Genomic DNA, 23,763 nt, shown 5'->3' with positions numbered 1-23,763 from the left:
CTGCTTGGTTATTTATAGGCAGATCTGTGGAGTTCCTTCTAATCTCCAAAGTCTTCAAAAACATTAATGAATTAAACATTGCAATACTGTTGTAAAAAGGGAATTAGATGGAGGAACTGAATGAAGACTAAAAGGGATAAATGACTTGCTGAAAGCCATATGTATATTTCATAGCAGGACAAGGAATTAAAACCAGATTTTTTTTTTTCCCTGACTTTTAGTCCTGTGCTTAACAGACCAGCTATTCTCTCATTTGATACATGGTGAGGGAATGAAGTACTCATTCTTTGAAACTTGCAGTAGATGCTTGTGAACAGACTAACCCATTTAAAGACCATGCATTATGGGCTGAGAGTATTAAATGGCTCAGGTCTAACAAATTTGAGTAAACACGTTTATATTAATTCTTACTGAACCTGAATTTGTTTTGATTGTTAATGCTTTTGACCAGTGGTTCCCACTGCGTTGCTTAGAAAACACCTGTTACTTGCAGGGCAGCTTCTCTCTAACATCTTCAGGGTATCTTACTTCCAGTCATCTAGTCAGCAAAGTCTGCCAAATTCTCCTTCTACTCTCTCTCTTTAATAGACTTTTTAAATGGTTTTAAACAGCATCTGGACATTGGTACTTACCTACATTTTTTTGTTAGAAGAGACCAAAGATGTATAGCAGAAAATGCAGGTGATACTGATATTCTTCATCAGAAATTATGCACTTTTATGCTGAATTACATGTAGTTCTTATTGTGTGTGAGTTCTGTGGTGTTTTGTGTTGTGGTTTTTTTTTTGAAAGAACTTCTAGAATTGTAAACTGAGTGAAACAACGTGATTTCTCTTTCCGTAGCTTTCCAATGCCTTTCCATAGCCTAGAAATAATAGGGGGATGCAGCCTACCAGGTCATGATTTGATTCACATTGGAGTGCAGCTTGAAATATTGTTTTCATTTTTCTCTGTTCTGTAAATGTTGGTTGATTTTACTATTTGTTTACTGTCTTCCCCAGCCTCTCATCCTCTTCCTAATGTGTACCTATTTTATTTAAGTTTGTATTTAAGAGAATTTTCTTCACAAGTATTATTCTCTGCTTAGAGGGGTAGGTTGGAAGAGTTTTCTATTTCACTAGAAGACCTTTCAAATATTCAGATTTTTAATATAAATATTATGTGGGTTTAGTCTTGCCACTATTCTGTGGACATCTTCAAAAGAATGGATACATTGTTGGAGATTAACATTGCTGTATTGATTTAAAAACATGAAAGCCCAGGTCATTCTAAGCAAGTTCAGTGAGGTTCTTCAATATAGTTCTTTTATTTCGTGTTTCCTGTATACACAAGTATTACAATTTGGCATATAGTATTTTAATTGGCAAAGTAGATTGCAGGTGGGCATACAGCACACTGTTTCTGAAATTCAGCAAACAGATTTAACCTCTAACTTCTTTAATATCTGTAAAATTTGGGCATATAGAAGTTATGTCTTTTGTTTTGGAAGTGATAAAATGCAGCTTCCTGAAGTATTTCACTTTCCTGAAGTGAAATCTGTTCTCTTCAGTGCTCTTGTTTTTCTTCTGTAGCGCTTTTCTATTTAATGAATCCAAATGCCTTTTTTTATTGATGAATAGACACTGGATCTATTTCTTTCAGCTAAATAGTGGTACAACATTGAGTAGCACATCATTCTTTCACCATTCTAAATTGAGAGCTTCATGACCAGTTTAAGAGCCCGTCACTTTCACTTTGTCTTCTGAACAAGTTAAAAAGACTTTACATTTTATTTGTAGGTCTAAATATACTTACATCTGCTTTTTAGCAGTGTAGCTTTTTAAAACAACTTTGATAGCTCCCAGTGGAGAGTGGATACCAGCTCTCTTGAAATTGTTTCACTTCCCAACATTAAAAAAAGACATTTATTTTAATGTATCCTGAGATTCTTTGGAGTGTTAAAGACAGAGAAGGATGTTAAAACCTTATTTTTAAACCTGAAGATTTTTGTCTAGTATGTTCTGATAACTTGCTCTGGTGAGATTTTTCTTCTAGATGGAGCACATGAAAGCTCTCACAGAAGAGATAATTGAAAACTTCAGGAGTTTCTGGAACAAAGGTTAGGTGTTTGAAATTACTGGCGATTGTTCTAATTGTTCTGACTCAACCTCCCTTCACTCTGAATGAACAGAATGCTTCCATTTGTTCCAGGAAATGCTGAACAAAAGAACTATTTTGATCCATGGACAGTGCCACTACTGTGGCAGAAAGCCAGGCAGTGCTTTCATATTAAATAAACTGGTCTTTTCACAACAGCAAAGAAACATGCTCCCTAGAGTCAATAAGTTGATGCAAGTTTTTGTTCATATGTGGAAGTATGAAGATAATGAAGTGTGTGTTTGTAGGTTTGGGCTTTTTTCATTGATTATAATAGTCATTTGTAATAATTTTGAAATATAATTTGGGGAGGAGAGGGAAAAATCATAATTAGGTATGTGCACCAATCTTAAGAAAAAAAACACTGCCAAACTTAAATAGCTTCCACAGGGTGGTTTGAGTGTGGTGTATGAGACAAAAGTGACTGCCTGAGTCATTCTTGAGTTTTGTGTTTTATACAACAAATAACCTACATATTTTTGTCTGAAGCATACAGGAAGCTTTAATAGGATGCTTATTTGAGTAGTTGTTAAAGTGCAAGCTGTCTTGGGACTTAGTTTCCTGAAGAACTGAAAATTGTTTATTTCCTTCTGTAATATGGAAAAATGTGTTTTATGTAATTGACAAAAATTACACTTAAATATGGAGATTTTGGGAAAAGGGATAGGAAGGAACATTGTGAAGCATTACACATTGGAACAGAGAGGGATAGTAAAAAGTTGTTGAAATATTTCTGTTTCATAATAAAAAAACAATTATTCTGCTTTTTTTGTTTGTAATAGAACTCATTGTTTTAACAAGAAAAGGAATAACTTCTATTTTACCCCAGGCTCTCTATTTGGTGTTTTCTTTTTTCTTAGATCATGTGTAGTTTTGATTGTTAACTCCCTGCCCCCCACGCCCCTGGAAAAAAAGTTCTATTTGTGTGCATAAATGCTGAAGTATCCAGATGGAGAACTCCAGGTTGCAGTCTGAAGCCCTGTGACTTCAGGAATTAAAGGAAAAAAAAAATTTCTTTGATCTGTCTTTTATATTTTTTATTTATTTTGGATATCTTGCATTGTGCATATCTTGAATTGTGTATTTTTGTGTAGAATTAGGGGGTTTTTGTTATATGGATTGATTTGTGCAGGTATGAACTCAGAAGAACTTACAATCAGATGCTACTTTGTGTAGGCTGGAGGAGGAGGTTGCAGTTCAAGCATCCTGTTGATTTGTCAATGAAACACAGACACTTAATCGTAGTGAATTGCGGTTCATAATGCAATAAAAATGGGATGGGAATAAGAAGGGATTTGGAGACAAAAGGAACAAAAGCATTTCCAGTTATAGGTTAGACATACTCTGTTGGATGTTTTTCTTTAATTGAAGACCTACTAATGGCAGGGTAATGGCAGTGTCCTGACATAAATGCAGCATAATATATTTAAATAATTATTATATTTCTGGTAATATGAGACAGACTATGCAAAAGTGCAATTTTATTTATACTTATTTTACATCTGAATGACCAAGCAAACAGATGATCTACTTGTAAATTAATTGTAGTTTAATGGGGTTGGGAAATAAGACTTTCATATATGTTATCTCAATGTCCTTGGTTGAGATTCTGCTTTGATTTTCTTTTTTTTATGATGAGTAAGAAATCTTTAATTAAAGATTTACATGGAAAAATGTATATGATAATGTTTTTTCTTCAGTTTTTATAGTACTTTGGATTTTGGTTACAGTGTTCTGTGCTTCCTTCAGAAGAGTATGGAAGTATTTTGCCCAGTGCTCATTCTAGTGAAATGTAATTGATTTCTTGTGCTTGACAACTTTAACTTCTTGTGTTTCAGAGCTGTGAAAATTATCTGAAGTAGAATGGAAGCTTCAGTAATATTACCCATTCTGAAGAAAAAATTGGCTTTTCTTTCAGGTATGGCTTCTGTTTTCCTCAATTGGTTCCTCCCTGCATAATTTGGATGGGATTTTTGGGTTGGTTGCTTGTATTTGCTGGATGTATTTAACAGAAATTATTGTTGGTTAGTGCTTTGTCATATTTCAAAAGGATCTCTGAAACTTTTAATCAAGTGGCTGAGCTATTGCTGTTGACATTTAGCACTTGTTTTTGCTGTAGCCTGTAACTCAACCCACAGAGTTGATGTCATGAAGTTTCATAAAAGAATGATAATTTAGCAGACATTCAAGAATAAGCCTTTCTGGGTTTTTTTAATGTGGTTTTAGAAATACAGAGTGAGTATTTTTAGGATTCAAATTCAGGCAAGGCTGAAATTATCATTGTATTTATTAAAACTTCTTGAAACTTGGGTTGAAGGTAACTTTCTCTCTCCCCATGCCAGAAAAAAAAAGGGAATACTTAAAATGATGAATGACATTCTCTTGCTAATTTCACTGCTGTCATACATAGCTGTGTTAGTTCTTGGTGTTTGTTTGCCTACTGTAGGGTAGGTGGATAATTTGCAGAACGCTTCTCAACTTCACAAATGGACAAGTGTTGCCATAAATAAATACTGTTCTGGTTTAGTTTATTTCAGGTAGTCTAGTTTAGCCTGCTCCAGTCACTTGAAGTGAAACCTGCTTCTTTTATTAAAAGAACTTGTTTTGCTTTGAATTTGCCCACTGTCTCCAGCAACTACAAATCAAACAATTCCTGTTTAAAAGTAAACAAACAACAAAAAAAACCCCAGCCAAAACTCAACTTATGTTAAAGCCTGGACCAATGGGCAATTTCTTCCATAGTAATAGCAGATGCATAGTATGTTTGTTCAGCATTATACTGCAAGGGGAAGTTTTCATTAACTAGAGTGCGTTTTCAATTTGCTATTAAAGCTGCCCGATCCATTATGAAATATAGATGTTCTTAGTGGAAAGTAATTTATTGAGTGGCAGTTTAAATGCTAGGAACCTTTTTGAGCCTACATATTTCTAAGTAGGTTTGACCTTTTTTGGAATTGTGTAGTATTAATGGATGCTTTAATTTAATGAATAGTGAAGATTCATGTGGTAGTTCTTTTAAGCATTCTTAGATATAAGTAAAGGACCCTGACAGAGAAATCTGTTCATCATGTCTCTTTAAAGCAATTTTATTCCATATAGTTTCATAAATGAAAACATATTAATGCTTAAAAACAAATAATCAGAAAAATAATATTTTAGGATAATGTTCTCCAGTGTTTAAATGTTGAATTCTCTTGTTATTTTTGAGTATTGTTGGTACAAAGAATGTTGGCCCTGCCTTCTTTTTCTGGAAGCAAAACATAGTGGTTTCTAATGGGGCAGTGTCTCCTCAGATTTGAAATCCATGGCTGTATAGCTTCCATGTTGGTAAGTTATTACAAATAGCAGGGATAAAAAAGCAAGCTACTGACTCGGCAAAAAACCTGAACAACCTCTTTGGTGCAAAATTAAGTAAGTTTCTTTTTTTGTGATGCTCTTAGTTGCTTTCCTTAACTTAAATATGTTTTCAGTTTATAAACTACACCACTTCTGAGTTATAACACACAAGTTATGATTTTATTTTTCAGGTTTAATTCTAAGCCTAAAGACTCAGGTAGTCTGAGTGTAGTGCTTTTTTGTAAGGCAAGGAGGTGTTGTTTGTCACACCTAAAATCACAGTATGATTGGGTTTATCTCACTAAACATTGCATTCTGAAGGTGGTGGTAAATATTTATACAATCTTGAATTTTTAGAAAGGAGTTACAAAGAATACAACCAAGATCAAAGAACAACTTACTTTACTGTTTAATTAATTCTTATTGTTTAGTGTGCTAGTATTGGGAAATGTTAGACTACATCCATGGTAGCCATCACTTCTTAACTGGTAACTAGGTAATATTCCTTTAAAGCCCCATTAATTTTTTTCAGTATTTCCTTTAAAAATACAGTTTTCAGTTAAAATGATTCTTAGATGGATAAAGATATACTTTAAAGTTTTATCTTTTACATGAATGACTGGCCATCATTTTTCACTAAGGAAAAGAATCAGTGATAACTTCTACCTTGTTCTCTTCTTGTGCTATGGCAGGTTGACAGAATATTTACCTGATCTGTATATACTTCAGTGCAAGGAAGCTGCACAAAAATCACAGTGCAGGCAGAATACATATGTTTGAATCTTTTCTAGAAGTGTTTACAAGCTGGTGGAAAAACCTGTCAGTTCTTAGGCAAGATGACTTGTCATGAAACTGCGTAATTTAGTTAATTATTGCAGACTTCCTGTGAAATGTCAAGAGATTATAGTTTTTGAGGTTTGGTTTGGTTTTTTCAGTCAATTCAAAAGTTTGTCAATTTTTCAGTCAATTTCAGCAAATGTTACTTAAATCCAGGTATAAAAGCAAGAATTTCTTGTCTAGTATCTTGCATGAGTGGGCTTCAAGTGCCAGTTCTAAACTTACATTAGTTAGACCCTGTTCAACACTGGAGTCTTTCAATTTTGTGTAAACAAAACATGAGCTACTATTAGTAGTTAACTACTTTTGTGGGGGCTGGTGCTTGTCTTGTGAATCCAGAAGTAACTTTGAACAGGACAAATCTCTTCCAGTTACGAATCAGCTATAATAAGACTAAACTTGCTATAAATGCAAGAAGAAAATGTGTTTTTCTGGAAACGCTTCCTTCCGCAGCCATGTATATATTCATTAAAATGAACAAGTTTAATATTCCACTCACGAGTTCATGGGTAAGGGAGGAGAGGGAATGTTAGATACAATTCTTAAAGTATATTATCCAATAGAGTCCTGAGCTGCTGCCATGGCTCATGGAGTTTTGGACCACGGAAGTTGGTTCAAGGTGACCCTTCTGACCCTTCTACTGTTCCCTGTAGAAATACCTTCATAACCTCTTGCGTTCTTACTTTTCCTATTGCAGGCTCACTCAGCTTGATCACCAAATTCTGTCCAGTCTGTGTTTTTGATTTTTATTAATACTTGTGACTGTTTCCTTGCTTCTCTGCTCCAGTAATTTTTCATAGTTCCTCCATTTTATGTGTAACCCATTTTTGAACTTAGCTGTTGCAAATTTTAGTTTCAATGGATTTATTTTCTATATTCGTAAAAACTGCTACTCTCCTTTCTGTGAGGATATCCTTATGGATAAGGAAAGATCAAACAATGCCTGAACACTTAAGGAAAGGCTTCTTTATTAATTTTAATGTTTTATTCTTGTTGAGAGATGGTAGCTAACAAGCTACCATTGAATTAGTGAGGCTTCTGAAGTAGTACTTTTACATCCACAAACTTACTGTTTTCCTCCTGCTTGTTGGATTTAATGTGCTCTCGCTAAGCAGTGTAGCAAGTGGAGAGAAATTCTTTTTTCACTCCAGATGTACAGATGAGAACAAATGTCATTTTTAAAGCACTGAGGTATTTTTCCTTCCTTTTTCTCCTGCTTTTCTACTTTAATTTTCAGGCTTTCTGCCATTCAGAAACAGAAGGGTGGACAATCTGTAAATTACTGTTGCTTTAAACTGTGACTCCCTCTTAGTTTCTGCAGAAAGGATCTATACATTTGTCCTTTCTCATGTAGCACCACTCTTTAAATCTTCTGTTTAGAAATACAGTCATTACAAAGTGCATTGCTGTTTTCCAGCAGTGATTCTCCCCTGAAGAAGAGAAAGGGAGGGGAACACAACTATTGCAGTGGACCACTTAAAGCAGTAGGTCAGGTCCTTTATGAAGATGTGGAAGATACGTGTGTATCAGTGGATCTTTAATGCTCTTTGGGGAGTTTGCACAGCTTTGGAAACAAGGAAAAAAAAAACTACTACAATTAAGATGCCAACATATGTTGTGTAAACGAGCAAGGCTTTTTTTTTTTTTCATTATCTTGCCTGCATCTCTAACGGATGGGGGGAATTCTTACCAAATTATGTCAATATATGTGTATGCATCTGCAAGCATTACTGTGCTGTGATTGTGTGCTTTGTCTTATTTCTGCACAGCTGTTACTATTCAGTAAAAAACTGTTCTTACTGATTAGATAGAACTTCAGTTCTACCAATGTTAAGTAACTTTATGAAGCAAAAGCATGATTCAATGGCTTTAACCATGTGAGTAGCACACTTAATTTGAGAATAAAGGTGTTTTTTTTCAGGTTATGGAAATTTACTTTGCTTCTTTTTCACCCCAAATAAAGCTGAGATTATCGCTATCTTTTTACAGTTTTTCCAAAATATGGAGAAAATTGTTCACTAACTGCTTCCTACATGTACTTAAATGTCTCTAGTATTTTTTTAATAAAATAGCTAATATATTAAAACCTGTTCAAAGAAATAATATTGAATAAAATGGAAAAGGCTTTCAGCTACTTCACATGGTGGAAAACTTACTTTGAACCTGGTTTAATGTAGAGATGGGTATTAGTTTAGAAAAATATTAAAGGATTAAAAAAACAACCCCCAAACTTTAAGATGACTGAAGTTGTGGTTTAATAAGCTATAAACTCAAGTGCTGTATCCTTCTGGAGTATGTTTGGGTTCATTAATGTTCTTTAGTTCATGTGCAATTTCCTCTTCCTTCTCATAATTGCCTACCTGTTCCCCTCACCAAAAAACCCACCAAAATATTTGACTGGGTTTTGAATTAAGATCTCTTTTCTTTTTGCTGGTTATAGACATTAAAAGATTCAAGGGCAGAAAGGAAAAAAAAATACATAAGGTAGTTTGCTCAAAATGGTGAATATATGAACTAGATGAGTTACACCAAATTAAGTGGAAAGATGAGTCACAGCTACTTTTGCCCCCTTTACTTAATCTGCTGATGAGTTAACAGCCATTTAGGGGCAAATGTTTTGGTCTCAAGGCCACCTGCCTTCAGATCACCAGTGATGCCCCTGTACTTAGAGATGTGGTGATAATAGAAGAGCCAGCTGCAGACCTGATTTCTTTCACTCTACAGCACTTGCTGATTGACCTTTTCAAGGAGCTGTGTCAGTATTTATTTCTCATGTGGTGATGTATTCAGTTGATTTGGCTTCAGTTTCAATTCAGGTTATGAGTAAGAACCTAGTCCAAATCCATTTTGCATACTGGTTCATAAATGTGTGACTCAAAAGTCAATCTTTTAGAAGAAAGACCAGAAGAGAAAATTTCAGCTTCCTTTAAAGATCCTTTTTTTTTAACTGTACCTTTCCAGAGACTTTCTTAAGACCCTGTGTAGTCAAAACAAACCCATATGACAGTTGTAGAACTGTCTACTTAAATGCAGCCTATCAGCATCACCTAACACTTGGTCTTACTGGATCTCATAATGGACATATCAATGTGAGGCCAGCTCTTTCAATATTTTTGTTGCTGATATTGTTTGTATAACTTTTACTAGAGGGTTTGAAAATGCATATGAAGATTAAAGCAACTGGTTAGAAATATTTATCTTACCTGTGAGGTGATTATTATGTGTTTGTAAGTAGGTCTGGAAATACTATGCATTTGGTGAATGAACTACCTATTTAGAGTATGTGCCACGAGCAGCCTGTGTGGTACAAGATCCTCCTTTGTGTAGTTTGTGTTTCTGGGAGGTGGTGTGTTCCAGTTGGAGCTGCTGGGTACATGCTCATCTTGGAAGCTTACCAGGTTTGACAGGTGGTAGTATAGAAGGTCTAGGAGATATTCTTTAACAACATAATCTAGATATGCAAAAATAATGCTTCTGGAAAAATTTTGTGTCGTTTATGTAGAAAGTAGTAGATGGAAGACTGACAGCTACAGATGTGCTTTATGCTCTGAAGCCTTCCTTGGTGGTGCCTTAAATATCAATGTGGTAAATGATTCCTCACACCTGAGAGGTGAAATGTCAGTTGTGATTTTCACAGCAACTTTTAAGATTACTTTTATGATGTATTTTGAGACCACGTAACTACAAAGTATTTCTTTTACCTTAAAGCCCTCACATTACCTTTCTAATGACTTTTCCCCCCCCCCCAAAATAGGAGGGAAGGACAGAAGAAGTGGCCTCATTCTGACAATTCCATTATGCCTTGAACAGACGAGTATGGACGAGCTGGGTGTCACGCTAGACTACCTGCTAAGTATCCCAAGGTGATTTCAAACGCATTCTGTTCAGGGCTGCCTTCTTTTCCAGTGGTGGAAGGGATCATTTTATTGGTGTTTCCTTTTATTTGCCTTTCAATACCAAATGAATTTTACGTAAATCTTTGTTTAATATGTGATACTGACTGAATTAGAAACATCCCAATAAACTAAAGGATATCTACTAAGGCTTGCACACATCCTTTTATTCTGTGTGGCTGGCTTTGGGGCTTTTTTGTCTTGTGTATTTCCTCACTCCTTTCTTGGGATATCTTTGGTAATTTCTTTTTAATAACAATGCACTTAAATTATATGTAAATTATTGAGCCATTGTAGTGAAACTCCTAAGCTTGCAAAGGTAGCATTGCTCAAAGTAAAAAAAGCTTCTTACTCTTTCTTTGCTATATGCCTAATCTTTGTAGCTTGTAGTGTTTAAGTGTACACTGAGTCTAAAAACATATGAAGTCTTATTGAAGTTACTGAGCATCTCAAATGTTTAAAGTTAAGATACTGTTTAAAGGTGCTGAATCATGACTTGAGTATCTTGTCATCCAGACCTTTCTCTCAAATTATTGTTGGTTAAGTTCTGCACATGTAACCCTGCAAGCTTATAGTGACAGTTCTTGGTCCTAATTTAGTTAATTGCATTTTTTTTTTCTTAAGATTCAGAGATTTATCTTTATTATAGCTTTGTTTTGTTCTGTTGTGCCACTGATTTAAAAAGGAAAAAAGCCTCTTGGATAAATGCTTGCTTTTGTATCCCTTTAAATTCCCCTTCTGGAAACAGGAACAATAGCATAACTAAAGCCTGTTTAGTGTACTTAGTTTTATTGCAATCTATAAATGTTTCTAAAACACGATTAAATGATCTGATTTTTTTGTAGTTAAGACTGTTTAAAAAAACTGACTGGGGAAGAAGCAGAGAATAAATTCATGTTGCTTACAAGTAAAACATCAGTAGGTATATGAGTATATTGCACATCATTTTAGTCATGGAAGTTTTAGGGTTTTTCAAACAGCATGTCTTTTGTAAAGTGATGAAAATCCCGAATGGTCATCTGTGCAAGTCATTTTATTGACTTAGGGACTTGGCTGTATTTATGGAACAGATGCAGACATTTTTGTTCTAGCTAACATTAATTATTATGCAGTCTCATTCTGATGTATGTTTTTACATATATTAGCATAAAAATAACTGTCTGAAAATTCAACCACAGTACTCATTGTACTCTGTACAAACTGGGAAATCTGTTTGAAAGCAAAGTTCAGTGTTCCCACATCTAATGTTCTGTTTGTCAGTTGTGGAAAAACTGACCTCTCTTTTATGGTGACAGTATGGAAAAATCATTGTTGTTTTTATTTGCATGTTGTTTTTTAGTGACAAATGCAAACTTTTTGGCTTAAGTGCTTGCCTTTTTTGTTCTGGAAAGACTTGCTGAATAGCGTTTGAAAAAAGGAGGGGTGTAGGGAGGGATGTTGCCCCAAACCCAGATAGCTGTCCAAGAAACGTTAATGTGGGTTTTTTCCTCTAGTTCTATGTGTAAGGTAACCTAATATGTTTAACTTTTAGTCCAGTTGTGCATGACATAGGTTGTAACTATAACTTGCAAAATTATGCATTCTAGTGTTGATGGATAGCTCTGGCCAAAATTTGAGGCATAACTGTTTATAGTGTCTTGAGTAAATTTCTTTGGGGGGTGTGTGGGGGGAGTGTGTGTGTGTGTAAAGCCTTCCTAAAACTTCAGACAACTTATTTCTAGTGTTTAAGTCTACTGTTATGCCTTTCTTTGATGCTATTTAAAATTCCCAGATTCTGAAGAGGCCTCTTCAGAATCCAAGAAAAATAAAAGTGGCAATGTTATGCTATTGTCTGTGCATACTAAAGTTTGCTTCCTTTGTTGTATTCTCTGTGTTGTGGCTCAAATCACCAAGTGTTTTTCTTATTTTAACTTTCATAGAAGCATTTATGTTTGTGTTGGCTGAACTTTTCAGAAGTGGTAGCTCACTTCTGAATTTGGTTGTTTTGTTGGGTGTTTTGGGGTTTTTTAGATAGGTTTAGTAGTAGACAAGAGCAGATCCTGATACTACTAGATTCCATTGAGCCTAAGGAAGCCGCATCTCAAGATGCTATAGTGATGCTATAGTAATGCTATTCATCTTGTTCTTAAAAGTAGCAGTAGTGTGCCTTTTGAGTTCATTCTGATTAAACATTGTATGTATAAAGCCTGAATGTTCAGAGTACTTCCAGAAAAGTTATGTGTGTGATCTTAGAGGTTCCTTAAAACCAAAAGCATGTACGAATTGGCAGCCAACTTTGTAATTATTTTTTTCCTAAATAGACTAGTAAGGTGCCTTTTTCCCTTTTTTTTTTTTTTTTAATTCCAAGATAAATTTGTCTACCACCCATACCTTATGAACCTCAGCTTAAATATGAAATAACAGTTAAATTTCTTGGTGGGAAACATAATGCTTACTGCTACATGTTGCTTTGTTTTTTGTAAGCTAAAGAGATCACAGAAGGGGCTTTGTTTTGTAATTGCAGATTTGAGTGCTAAAGATTACATAATGCTTTTCTACCTCATGCAAATGTCATGTTTTTTAGTTGCTCATAACTTTACTGGACACAAAAATTTCAACCTGAGACATGATATCTAATGTGCTAATTAATGCTAACATGGGCTCACTTCCATGTTCTCTTCTGGCTGCTGCTGTGCTGGTTGTGAGAAGGTAGCACTTCCCAGCTGTTGGTGATATGCAGAGGTTGCTGCCATCTTTGAACACTGCCCAGGTGGTGTTGTGAGCACCTTGTTGCCAGCTTCAGTTAGAAATGAGCTGGAGAGGTCTTTGTGGGAACGCGTAGAGAGTGAGGAATGTTTTCAGTCTTTTCTCCCATTTGGTACTTGAGCAGAAGTACCTCTGAATTTTTAGCTTTGCAGTAACTGTTTTCAGCAGGTTGTTTTTTTTTTTGTTTGTGGTATACACAGACTCGGACCTTTTTAGGAAGAAAAAGAGATGATGTCAGTCTCAAATACTTGATCCATACGCAAAGCCTCTGCCCTTGTAGAGGCTTTTTGTGCACTGCAGTTTCTGATCCATTCGTTCAGGAAAGAAATTTAAGCATGTTCAGATTGTTTCCTGCTTGGACATACATCAAGTGTAGCTGTATCCTCAAATCTGTGCCAGTTCACAAGTGTAGCCTTCTGAAAACTGACATCCCTTTGTCTTCCATATGAAACTGTAAATTGACCTCTTCTTTCTGAGGATTTAGTGAAGTTTATGCTTATGAAACCTTTTCAGAGTTGCTAAAGTTTAAATAAATGGTTGTATTATGAAATACACTTCAGTGCTACTGAAAAATTGTAATTTGGAATATCTATTAATATTGTTGCACATTAAAATTGAAAGATAATTCTAAATGAGTAAACAAGGTTTATTACACAGTATTTTAAGTAAAAAAAACCCATGTAGTTGTGTGCTTTGGTAGAGTTGAAATACAAAGTCATTGTGATATGACGCTTGTTCATGCATTTTATTTTTTTTCTATGTTTTTCTTCTTTAGTGAGAAGTGTAAAGCTAGAGGATTTACTGTGATAGTGGATGGCAGAAAATCTCAATGGAACGTGGTAAAGACGGTTGTGTTAATGCTACAGGTAAATAAATTTTTATATATTCATAGTGGATTTATTAGTTTTATAGATGTGAACCCAATAGCTATGTTATTGTAGAAGCAATAATTTTTTTATTCAGAAATATGCAGTTTATGGCCTTTTAAAATCACAGAATGTGGTTGTGTGACAGGTCTGTGTAGGAAGAAACAATCTGAAAAGCAGGTACTACACCTCACTCAAGTGTGGGACAATTTCATTACATGCTGAGAACACACGATTGTAGACCTTTTTCTAAAACAGAGTTTTAGTTAAAAAAATACAGAAACATGCTCTTGGCATCATCAACTGTGAGTGGTAGGAATGTCTGCAGCAAACAGTTCACACTGATACTGCAGCTGAGCAGGTTCTCATGCAATATGCTGTACTACTTGGTTTCCATTGAAACTGGCTATAGTTGATTTTGTTGTGCGTAATGGTCCCAATGACAAATTATATTCTGGATTCTATATGTAGTAGGAGAAGGGGAAAAAAGTGCCAATTCCCAGTTAAAGAAAATCATAACAATTTATTATTTTAGTTTTTCAGAACTGTGGGATTATAGTTAAGTCTTATTTCTGCTAAACAGTATAGGTTATTTTCTGCTCTCAATGGTCAAAGGAAATGCAAGATACAGCACTGAATAGATTAGAGACCATGACTACTGCCTTTCTTACTGCACAGATGATTTCTCTTTATCAGAGCAGTTTTTCTCTGGCTTGGATGAAGCCTCAGAAAGTGTGTCAAATATGAGTAATTTCATTTTGTTGACCTGTTGGCTCATTGTTGCTCCTGGGTTTTTAAGTCTGTTTCAAGGTGTCTTTCACCTGTTCTTGACTAAGATGGCATTCCTATTAATAGTTACAGTAATTGGATCTGCTATATTCCTATTATGATCTTGACTGAGCTTTCACTTCAGCTAATGTGCAGCTGTGACATTTAGTGGGAAGCTAGCTATTTGCCCATGCCCAGATTTCACTGGCTTCCTGTCAGTACACTTCCTGCCAGTGTGAAGCCTGCAGAAATGTAAGTTGCACGTCTGTATCCTTAATTTGAGAAGGAAGCAACAAAGGAGATTTTCCTATGTAAACTAATCACCTGTGTACACCATTTGAGATTTCTCCCTGCTTGGACACGCATAGTTCTCAAAGGTGCTGATTGGTCATCTAAACAGACACTTCCATATTAAAAATATTGCCTACTTTTAAATAGTTTTTGCATATTCATTAAAGTGGTGCAGGAATGAAATATCTTTTTTTCAGTGGTGTGATTTCTGAGTTGGACTTACTTACCTTTTTCAGAATAATATCTTTATAAATAAAATGAGGTATTTGAAGAGAAATCCTATGGGTTGTCACCTTTATGTCAGTACTGTGATTATCTAACTGTTGCTTATAGCTATAGCTGTTGACTTGGGGGTAATCAACAGTCTCTGTTCCTCAATCTACATTCAGTGTAAGCACATAAAATCAACTTGGTAGATGAAATTACTGTTAGGCTGAGGAACGTTTTCCTGGTAATACTTTTATGAGTTAGTATGTGGAAATGTTAATGTAAAGCCTTTTCATTCTAGTCTAAGCAATATGTACTAGAGAAGTATAGGATATAATCTTGATGTGATTTAATAACAAAGTATAAAATTATTTTCTAACTTCATGGTTACTGTTTCATTCTACATAGCAAATGACATTGGTAGAAGGCTTTGTTGTCCTGAACTTTTTTTTAAACAAAATGTCAAAAATAAAAATAAGTCTGGCCAATAATTCATGTTTTTCTATACTGATGTAGCATAGATTAATGGCTAGGCATCAGGACTGGGAGTGAAGAGGTGCTATAAAATTTAGTGCAATATACTACAAAACAAGATGGAGCCAACTTGTGACGAATATGCAGCAGGCAGTTTAATTTCTGTCTGTAAATTTTAAGTTTCTGAATAGCTGATGAATTAATTTCTGTGGTAAATGAAGGTTTAATCTTGAAAGTTTTACTTTTTTCATTTGTCTTACAGAACGTTGTTCCAGCTGAGGTATCACTTGTTTGTGTAGTAAAGCCAGATGAATTTTGGGATAAGAAGGTTACGCATTTCTGTTTTTGGAAAGAGAAAGATAGACTTGGCTTTGAGGTATGTAGAACTTTTTTCTGGTTCAGTCAAAAATATTATTTCTGGAATACTAGAATAATTGGATGAAAATTAATGTCTCTTTAAAATTAGTTATATTCCAGATGCTTTGCAGATATCCTTAACAAACCACTGTGGCCTTCTAACTTTTCTTTTTTAATAAGAATATTAAATGAAGTAGGTCTGAAATTAGAAATGTTTGTCGTTTATTTCTTTGCTCAGCAAGAGGATAAAGCTGTTTGATTACATATTGTGGATGCTTTGGGTAAGAAACTGTTGTACAAGGTTTAGTGTGAGTTTTCATGACTCTTCTGTAATAGACTGTAGAGATGCACGTTGTATGGTGTCACTAAATCAGCAGTAACCATTTTGAAGAAAATCTTGTTGCTGTTGCATGCATCTTCTCTCATTTTTAGAGTTCTCTGACATTAGTAACAAAGGTTATAGATCCCTTCAGTTTGCCAAATATAAGCTGATATTGTTCTTAGCTTGTGAGGCTGAGTGTGTACAGGAGATTACACACTAATGTTAGCAGTTCCATTCTTTAATCTTTTTGGGAGGTTAATGGAAATCTCAATTTTTCCGTATTTTTAGAAAATTATCTGTATCATCAATCTTTCCAGGCATTTTTGAAGTTAATCTTGTTTGAAATACAAAAGGCTTGCTGTGCTCACCAAATACTAAAATGTCTACTGGTTTTGTGCAAAGCTCTTAGAGACCAACTTTTTTGTGAAAGAGATTGAATAGAAAAGTGTTTTTCAGCCTTGTCCAATGCTGTGTAATTCTTTCTGGTAAGATTATAATTTTCTTGAATGCTCCTGTAGAAAACTTAGTTCAGGGAAAATGGTAATTGGAAGGTGGCAGCTGAAAGGTTATTTAACTGCTAAATAATATAAACCCAAAGACACTATCATCCAGATACAACACTTAATAAGACAAAATTCATATGAATTAACAGAATTGCATCAGACTTTACTAGAATAGGTGGCTTCATTTCTGGAAACAATTCCTGCATGTGAAAGTGCTCTGAAGGAGTGTGGGGGTAAGAAGTAACATTCCTATTTTCAGTCAGATGACCAAATCTTTTTCTTTTAAAAATCTGCTTTAAGATTCCTTTTATTACATCATTTTTTTGTAATCTGCTTTAGAGCCTTATAAGTAAGGAAATTCTGCGTATTTGCCTTCAGGTTGCTTATATTACAGATGAAGGTCATATTTTCTTTTTGAATAGTTCTTTAAAGACAGATTTGAAAAGTAGCCCAGGTTCAACAGAGCAATTCAAAGAACCTCTGAACAGCCATTTGTGTGTTTGAAAGTCTGCAGCCAGCAAGATACTCACCAATAAATTTAGGCAGTGAAGTGCCTGAAATTTTGCTACTGGAAGTGGTTCGTACTAGGATAATCTTGTGACTTGCATTACAGTCAAACTCTTGGGTTTCATAGATGTCTGTCTGTCCCTTCACCTGAATCCCTTGAGGGGACTGGCAAGAAGGTGTGGTCAGAGTATATTTCTATCTTGAAGTTCAGCATGTAGCAGCTCAGTTATAGCTTCTTTAATCAAAAACATGAGTATGGTTGTGTCCGCCTTTTATAAACTAGCCTATTATTTGGAGCACATCCAAGATGAGAATTAAGGGAGACTGAACCAATCACCAGTACTCAAAAGGATGGTTTAAGAGCTTGTGTTTAGAAAGTGACTTAAGTTTGCAATATTCAGTTTCACACAGATGCTTTCAGGACATAAGGTAAACACCAAAGTCCAGAGAGTGGCAGTAATAAAGGTGAACCCCCCTCTTTAGCAGTCCCTACAATTGATTCAGGCTCTCTTTTCCCATCTGCACACCTGTAAATATGGTCCTTGGACAAGTTCAGGAAGCCTTTGAAGTTGTAGTATAAAAGAATTTTGTACGGTGGCTATTACTGTATACATCATGGTATTGCCAGTTTGGAAATTAATCCTCTAGAAGATTCTTCTTGGATATTTCTTTAATATGACTCAGCTAGAATCTATTTCTAGACAAATAACCAGAAAGCCTACAGAAAATATGTTAATGAAGCAGGGATAATTTTACATGGCCACGATAATAAAAGGATTTTTTTGTTTGACTTTAAGGATTAGCTAACAGTCATTAAATGATAATTCTGTAATGAAATTTAGTAAGCTTAGTAATTTTATGAAGCATGTTCTGTGCCAATGATGATGTTGGCATTGTTGGCATAGACTATTGGAGTTGTGTAACTAAATCTTTTGGTTTCTGTTTCTAAACTTTTTTTCATTACTGAACCTTAAATGTTTCTTCCTGACCTGAAATTTTGATCTAAGATTCTCTTAAATTAATAGTTCTGAGGTTTTAGGAAGAAGAAAATAATTAAAGTATTAGAGATGCATTTCATGTAAACATGTGTGGAAATGTGTCAATTGTAAGAAAGTAATCAGTGATGTATCATTTTACAAGAAAAATGGTCACAGCATTAGAACACAGTAGCTGTTTCCTAGGCAAGAGGAAAACTTCACATTTGTTCCTTAATGCCTCCTTGTATCTTGGCTTGATGCATGGGCAGATCAGAAGTTTTTATGAGTAAAGGTTAATAATGGGTAGTTGCTGAATTCTCATTTCGGTTGATAGGTGTTTGCTCTTGAGTTTCCCTTTCACCTAATTCAGAAGCACTGAAGCAGGGTGAGACTGCTTGCATGAAGGGCTACCATCGGCTTTGGGGCAGTTGTCATCTAACTGAGGTTGGATAGTGAGCAGTTGTTAGTACAGAATTGCTCTAGGTGTTTCTAAAGAGACTCTGACACCATCCTAGTTCGTGGCTTCCCTTGTATCTTGTGCTTTCTTAGGTTTTGTGTGTGTGTTTTTGGTTTTTTTTCTATGCAATAACTCATATTCTTAAATGCATTCTTCATTAAAGGACAGGGAAAGCTGAGAAAACTGTAGGAAAAATCTTGTGCTTTCCCAGATAATGAAGAACCACCCTTGGTATTAGGCAAGCCTCTGTTCTTCACCATTCATTAACTCTTGGTTATCTGTTACTTGGTTGTGATTAGGAAAACTGGCTCGGTAGAAATGACCTACCTTCTCTGTGCTCCAACTACTATTTGTGTTAGAGACAGTAGTATGTGTCTGCTCTATTCCTGATACAAGTGCAGAGGACTGATAAGGCTGTGGAAGCCTCTAACTCATGCACAAATCTACAGCTGCATAATTGTATATTACTGGCCATAAAAACAAAGCAGAGCCACACATGTGTTTTGGATCACTGCTTAGATTTGCATGACTATTAGGAAAATCCAGGATGGCTTTTGTACCAATGAAATAAATGAAAGTATGAAATATTTTTATTTACTTGACAGTGTAATCTAATTTTCTTTAAAGTAAATGCTATGTAACTGTGATTTCTAATTTCTAATGGGGCATCACATCTACCTCCTGTTTTCTGCTACCTGATCTGTTTTTAATACCTTGCTTAATATTGCCATACAAAGCTATTATCACAGTGCCTTCCTTTCCTCTTTGAAGGCAGAGATTCTCTGCTTCAGAGTGAGATGTGATGAGTTGCAAAGCAGTGAAAGTCAATGTGGGAAATGAGATCAGAAAGCTACTGGGTAGATAAGTATAAAGAGGTGGGCTGATTCAGCTGGGTAAAAGTGCATCCTTATTCCTGGTTAGTATTAGTGTTGGGTTTGGACCTGTTTTAGGTCAGTTCCTGTTCATCCTCCAGCAGAGGAGCTGGGTATACCATTCATACCGTTGCATATACCATTCATTTAAGGGACTGGGAGGAAAAGTAATCTCTCACCCTGGTTTAGATATTAGATTAGTGCTTTGAAGATCAGTTTGTTGAAAGTGGGGAAGAAGTAAGTGTGCCTGCTGTTCTTGTGGAAATCATGGAGCAAAATTTAAAAGTTCACTTAGGATTGTGAGATATGAAATCAAGGGCTTTAAGAAAGAGAAAGGAAAAAAAGTTGGTAAACGACTGGGAATGTAGTTGGAAAAATGAGAGTATATAACAAAAGAATCCTGATAGTCCTGAAGTCCAAAGTCAGAGTAGTTCTAAATGCTTCATGCTTGCGCTGTAGCAGCTAACAACTCTGTTTCTAGCCATAGTGTCAGAAATTTCTTATGGTGGTATATCAGCAGAATCTGCTCTGGAAAATCTCAAGTCTCTAATGTCAAGTCATCAATATACAGAGGAGTACAGAATCCTAAAAATCACATTTCTCCATGAAAATTTCCTGCCTATCAACCTGTTTATGGTCTGTATACTTGCATATCAGAATTGCTCTGAAAGAAATATTAGCTAGCTAACTTATTTTTTTCCATGTTATGTAGCTGAAAAATAGCTAGTAAGATCTTGTCATTTGTTTAAAAGTATAGGAACTGTTTAAGAAAACAATGGGAAAGGCTAAATCCAATGTCATTAAACCACAGTTTTTCATATCAGTCCCCAATTCAAATAAAGTAACTTCTCTGTCTACTAAGTCAGTACTACATACCTAAGTAGATACTTACCTTCTGTAGACTAATGGTCTTTATTCTGAAAGTGAGTAAATGCCTGCTCTGTGGTTATAGCAATCTTTAATGTTCCAAAACACAAAAATCCCCACCCTGAACACCTTTGTATGTGCTTTTTTGGTGCCATTGAAAACACACTGTAATCAAGAGCTTTCTACTGTGTTACTACAGGAGGTTCTTATACTGTTTTATTTTGAAATTAACTGTTGTTATGACACGTGTCTTTATATCTTAGCTTTCAGTATTCTACTTGGAAATTACTTGTGGCACAATCATCCCCAATTTACCTTTTAAGAATAATGCTAATAAGCAGAGTATTGCTCCACAGAATGAAGAATGAATAACACTTTGTAGGAAATCTTTTTTTATCAGATCTTCCAGTCCAGTGTTTTTTAATACTGAGGCACCAAAATTTGTAGCTTTCATGGACTTTTCCAAAAATGCATATAGGAGTTCCAATTTTTTATCAAAATTATGATTATTTAAATACATCTCTTTTCATCTGCATGTATCTTTGTTGCTGCTGTTTTAACACCAGAGGCGATGGGTCCTTTCTTGTAAAAACCTGGGCCAAATAAGGGAATTATCCCCGTGGAGCTGGAGTATGTAAGCCTGCATTTACATCACGTTCTAACTTCAGTCCTAAAGAAAGGTGCATTAGAAAATACCAGATTGTGTGTGCTATTAGTCTCTTCCCAGGGATGGAAAAAAGATAGTGTGTTAATTATTATCATGAGCTCTGGAGGGGAAGGTGAATGAGTGGGCAAAAACATGAGTGCTTGGAAGTGAAGGAGGCGGCTTTTGGGAGTGGAGTTGACAGTTAATCTAGTGTATATCTAGATTCTGCTAGCTGCTCTTGGGTTTCTAGTATGCCAGATTGCTGTGTGATACTGGCCAGATAAATATTTAACTTGTGTTTCTTGGTGTAATGTTAAAGCAAATGATCATTGTATAGATTAAGTGTTCCATGTTAACAAATAACGCTGTCCTACACAGTGTTTCACAAAATGGATTGAAATAATATTTATCATCAAACAATAGGATTCTTCTAGGGAAGAGGAAGTCTTTGCTTTACAGTCCTGTGGCAATCAGTCACTGTCAGACCAGATATATGGGCAGCTATGTTTGGTCTGTGAAAAGTGCCATAGTTATTCTTTAAAAATCACCAGGAGAATAGTGGGGTCATATTTAAGTTTTTCCAGCAGCTGAGTTTGCTGGAGAATAAGCACAGTTAACTTTCAAACAAACAAATGTTGAAGATGAATCTGAGTTTTAGAAAACAATCAGGATTCACAGTTAATTTAAAAAAAAATAGAAATAAGTTGCTGGTTTTTATACAAAAACTGCCTTTAGTGTAGTGTGAAAAATGAACAGTCATTCTTCAGTTTGGATTTCTGCACAGCCTGCAGTGCAAACTTATTCTTGCTAAATGTCTGCCTTGTTCATCAAAGCTTTTCCTGTATTTTTCCAAAGCTGTTTGGATATGTAAGCTGCTGGCATAACAAATCATCAAGAATCAGTCCGCTGAGAAAACAGCTTTAATATTGAGCCCAAACGACTTTATCAGAATTCAGCTTTTTATACCTATCGACCAGGCTGTGAGAGGGGAAGAGCTATCTGGGCTTCCCAGTGTACCTTGGCAGAATTTTGGGGAAATTAACAAAAACCTCTCTACTTATGTCTGTTTGAATGATATTTGTCCAAATTTACCTGTCAGCAACCAGATAGGTATGCGTACATGTTCTTGCCATTAGTTGCGTTTCTATCACTTTTATAGAACATCAAACAGCTAATACTGTGTATAATACATACATTCTATTATTATTAGAATATTTTTCTTTTCTAAAGAAGTATCTAACTTCATGACTAACATCACTTGGTATCCACATGATCATCAAGGTTACTTAAGTGAGGCACTGTGGCATGTGTTGAAAATGCACTTTTTTCAGCCCATATAGATGTCTCGGTAGTTGGGCACACCTGGTAAGAATTCTTTACAAAGAATTGTGAACTTGGTCAGACTTTCAGGTTGTTAGGTATTATCTTGTTTGAAGTGTGAAAACCAAAACAAAAAACCCCCCAAACAGACTAACAAATTATAAAGCACTATAGATATGTTTATGTAACAAGTTATTATCTCTGTTTTCATAAATGATTTTGTCAGGATTGACTTTTTTCTGTTCTGTGAAAATCAGTGTATTTTTAGATTTACAGCATTGCGTAAATGTCAGTTAATAATAAATATTTTTTCTCAGAGATGATGACATTAGTTTTTTTAAACTAAATCTGATTTTTAAGACCTCTTTACTCCTGAGATTAAAAATAGAATTTAGTCCCCTTACAGATGCTTCTGTACCTATTTCCTAGTATAAAGTTTTTGTTCTGATAATAGATGTAGAATATTACCATCCAATTTGTTTAGATGATTTTCTTAATTTATCCCAGAACTGGAATGTATTACTCACTGATACAAGCTGTGAAGATTAATACAGATACTTACTTCTCTCAGAAGATCACGTGCTTAGATTTCACTTGTTTAAATTTTGTATTCTCAAGGGATATGTGTGTTGTGTTCTTTTGGAAGGTAACTGCTCCTTTTTAGATTCAGTAGTGTGGCTGCTGTGATATTACACACTTAAGAAAAAAACACCTTGTTACTGAAATTTTACACCATCCTGTGTTCCAGTAGCTCCTGGATTTGACTTTGATTATTTGTATTAAAGAGCTTTTTCATTTCTTCTCTCAAGAAAGAAAGTTCAGATGGATGTTTCTAACATTTTGGGGGCACTTTTACATGTCCTACTGAATGTCCAGAATTCCCCTCTGATCTTGACATCTGCATCTATATCATTGCAGATGATCAAAGAAAATAATTGCAAAAACCAGCAAATCATGTAAAAAGAGAGGTCAGCTTTGTACAAACAGTATTCAAACCTCTTTCATAATAAAAGATAAGTAAGTCTTAATGGCACTGTTGCATGGGGCAAAATCATGTTACTAGAAAAAATAACGGTAGTCTCACTCCTGAGAAATAAGGAAATTTTGAAGTTGAAGCATAAGACTTTGCAGTACATGTATTTTGGGTTTTTTGGCAGTTCTTAAAAAGGTGGTTGTGATTTTATGCAGAAATACAGCACTTCTCCCAAAGCACTGTCCTGAGTTATTTCTGCAAAGGCTTTTACAATGTTTTAGCAGGCCAGTATTGTACAAAGCAAGTTTGCTGATTAGAGTAGAGCAACGATGAGAGCTGCTACCTCTCTTCTAGACTTGAAAGAGAACTGAGTAGAGGTGGTGATGATAGGGACTCTGGTCATTAGCAA

General features: G+C 35.2%; 1 protein-coding gene across 3 annotated transcripts in view; it reads left to right on the top strand.

Annotated features, from left to right (window-relative positions):
* Positions 1-23,763, top strand: part of SESTD1 (SEC14 and spectrin domain containing 1) — a 60,433-nt gene that overhangs the window by 8,363 nt on the left and 28,307 nt on the right. For all 3 annotated transcript variants that reach the window (XM_074829260.1, XM_074829259.1, XM_074829258.1), the window contains 4 exons: positions 3,975-4,054; positions 10,064-10,172; positions 13,723-13,813; positions 15,816-15,929. In XM_074829260.1, the coding sequence (XP_074685361.1) occupies positions 4,000-4,054; positions 10,064-10,172; positions 13,723-13,813; positions 15,816-15,929 (369 nt within the window). In that variant the 5' untranslated portion in view covers positions 3,975-3,999. The remainder of the gene's footprint in view (positions 1-3,974; positions 4,055-10,063; positions 10,173-13,722; positions 13,814-15,815; positions 15,930-23,763) is intronic.

The sequence above is a fragment of the Strix aluco genome, chromosome 6, assembly GCF_031877795.1.
Source record: "Strix aluco isolate bStrAlu1 chromosome 6, bStrAlu1.hap1, whole genome shotgun sequence".
In the NCBI taxonomy this organism is placed as follows: Eukaryota; Metazoa; Chordata; class Aves; order Strigiformes; family Strigidae; genus Strix; species Strix aluco.
This window is presented reverse-complemented; position numbering and strand designations above follow the sequence as displayed.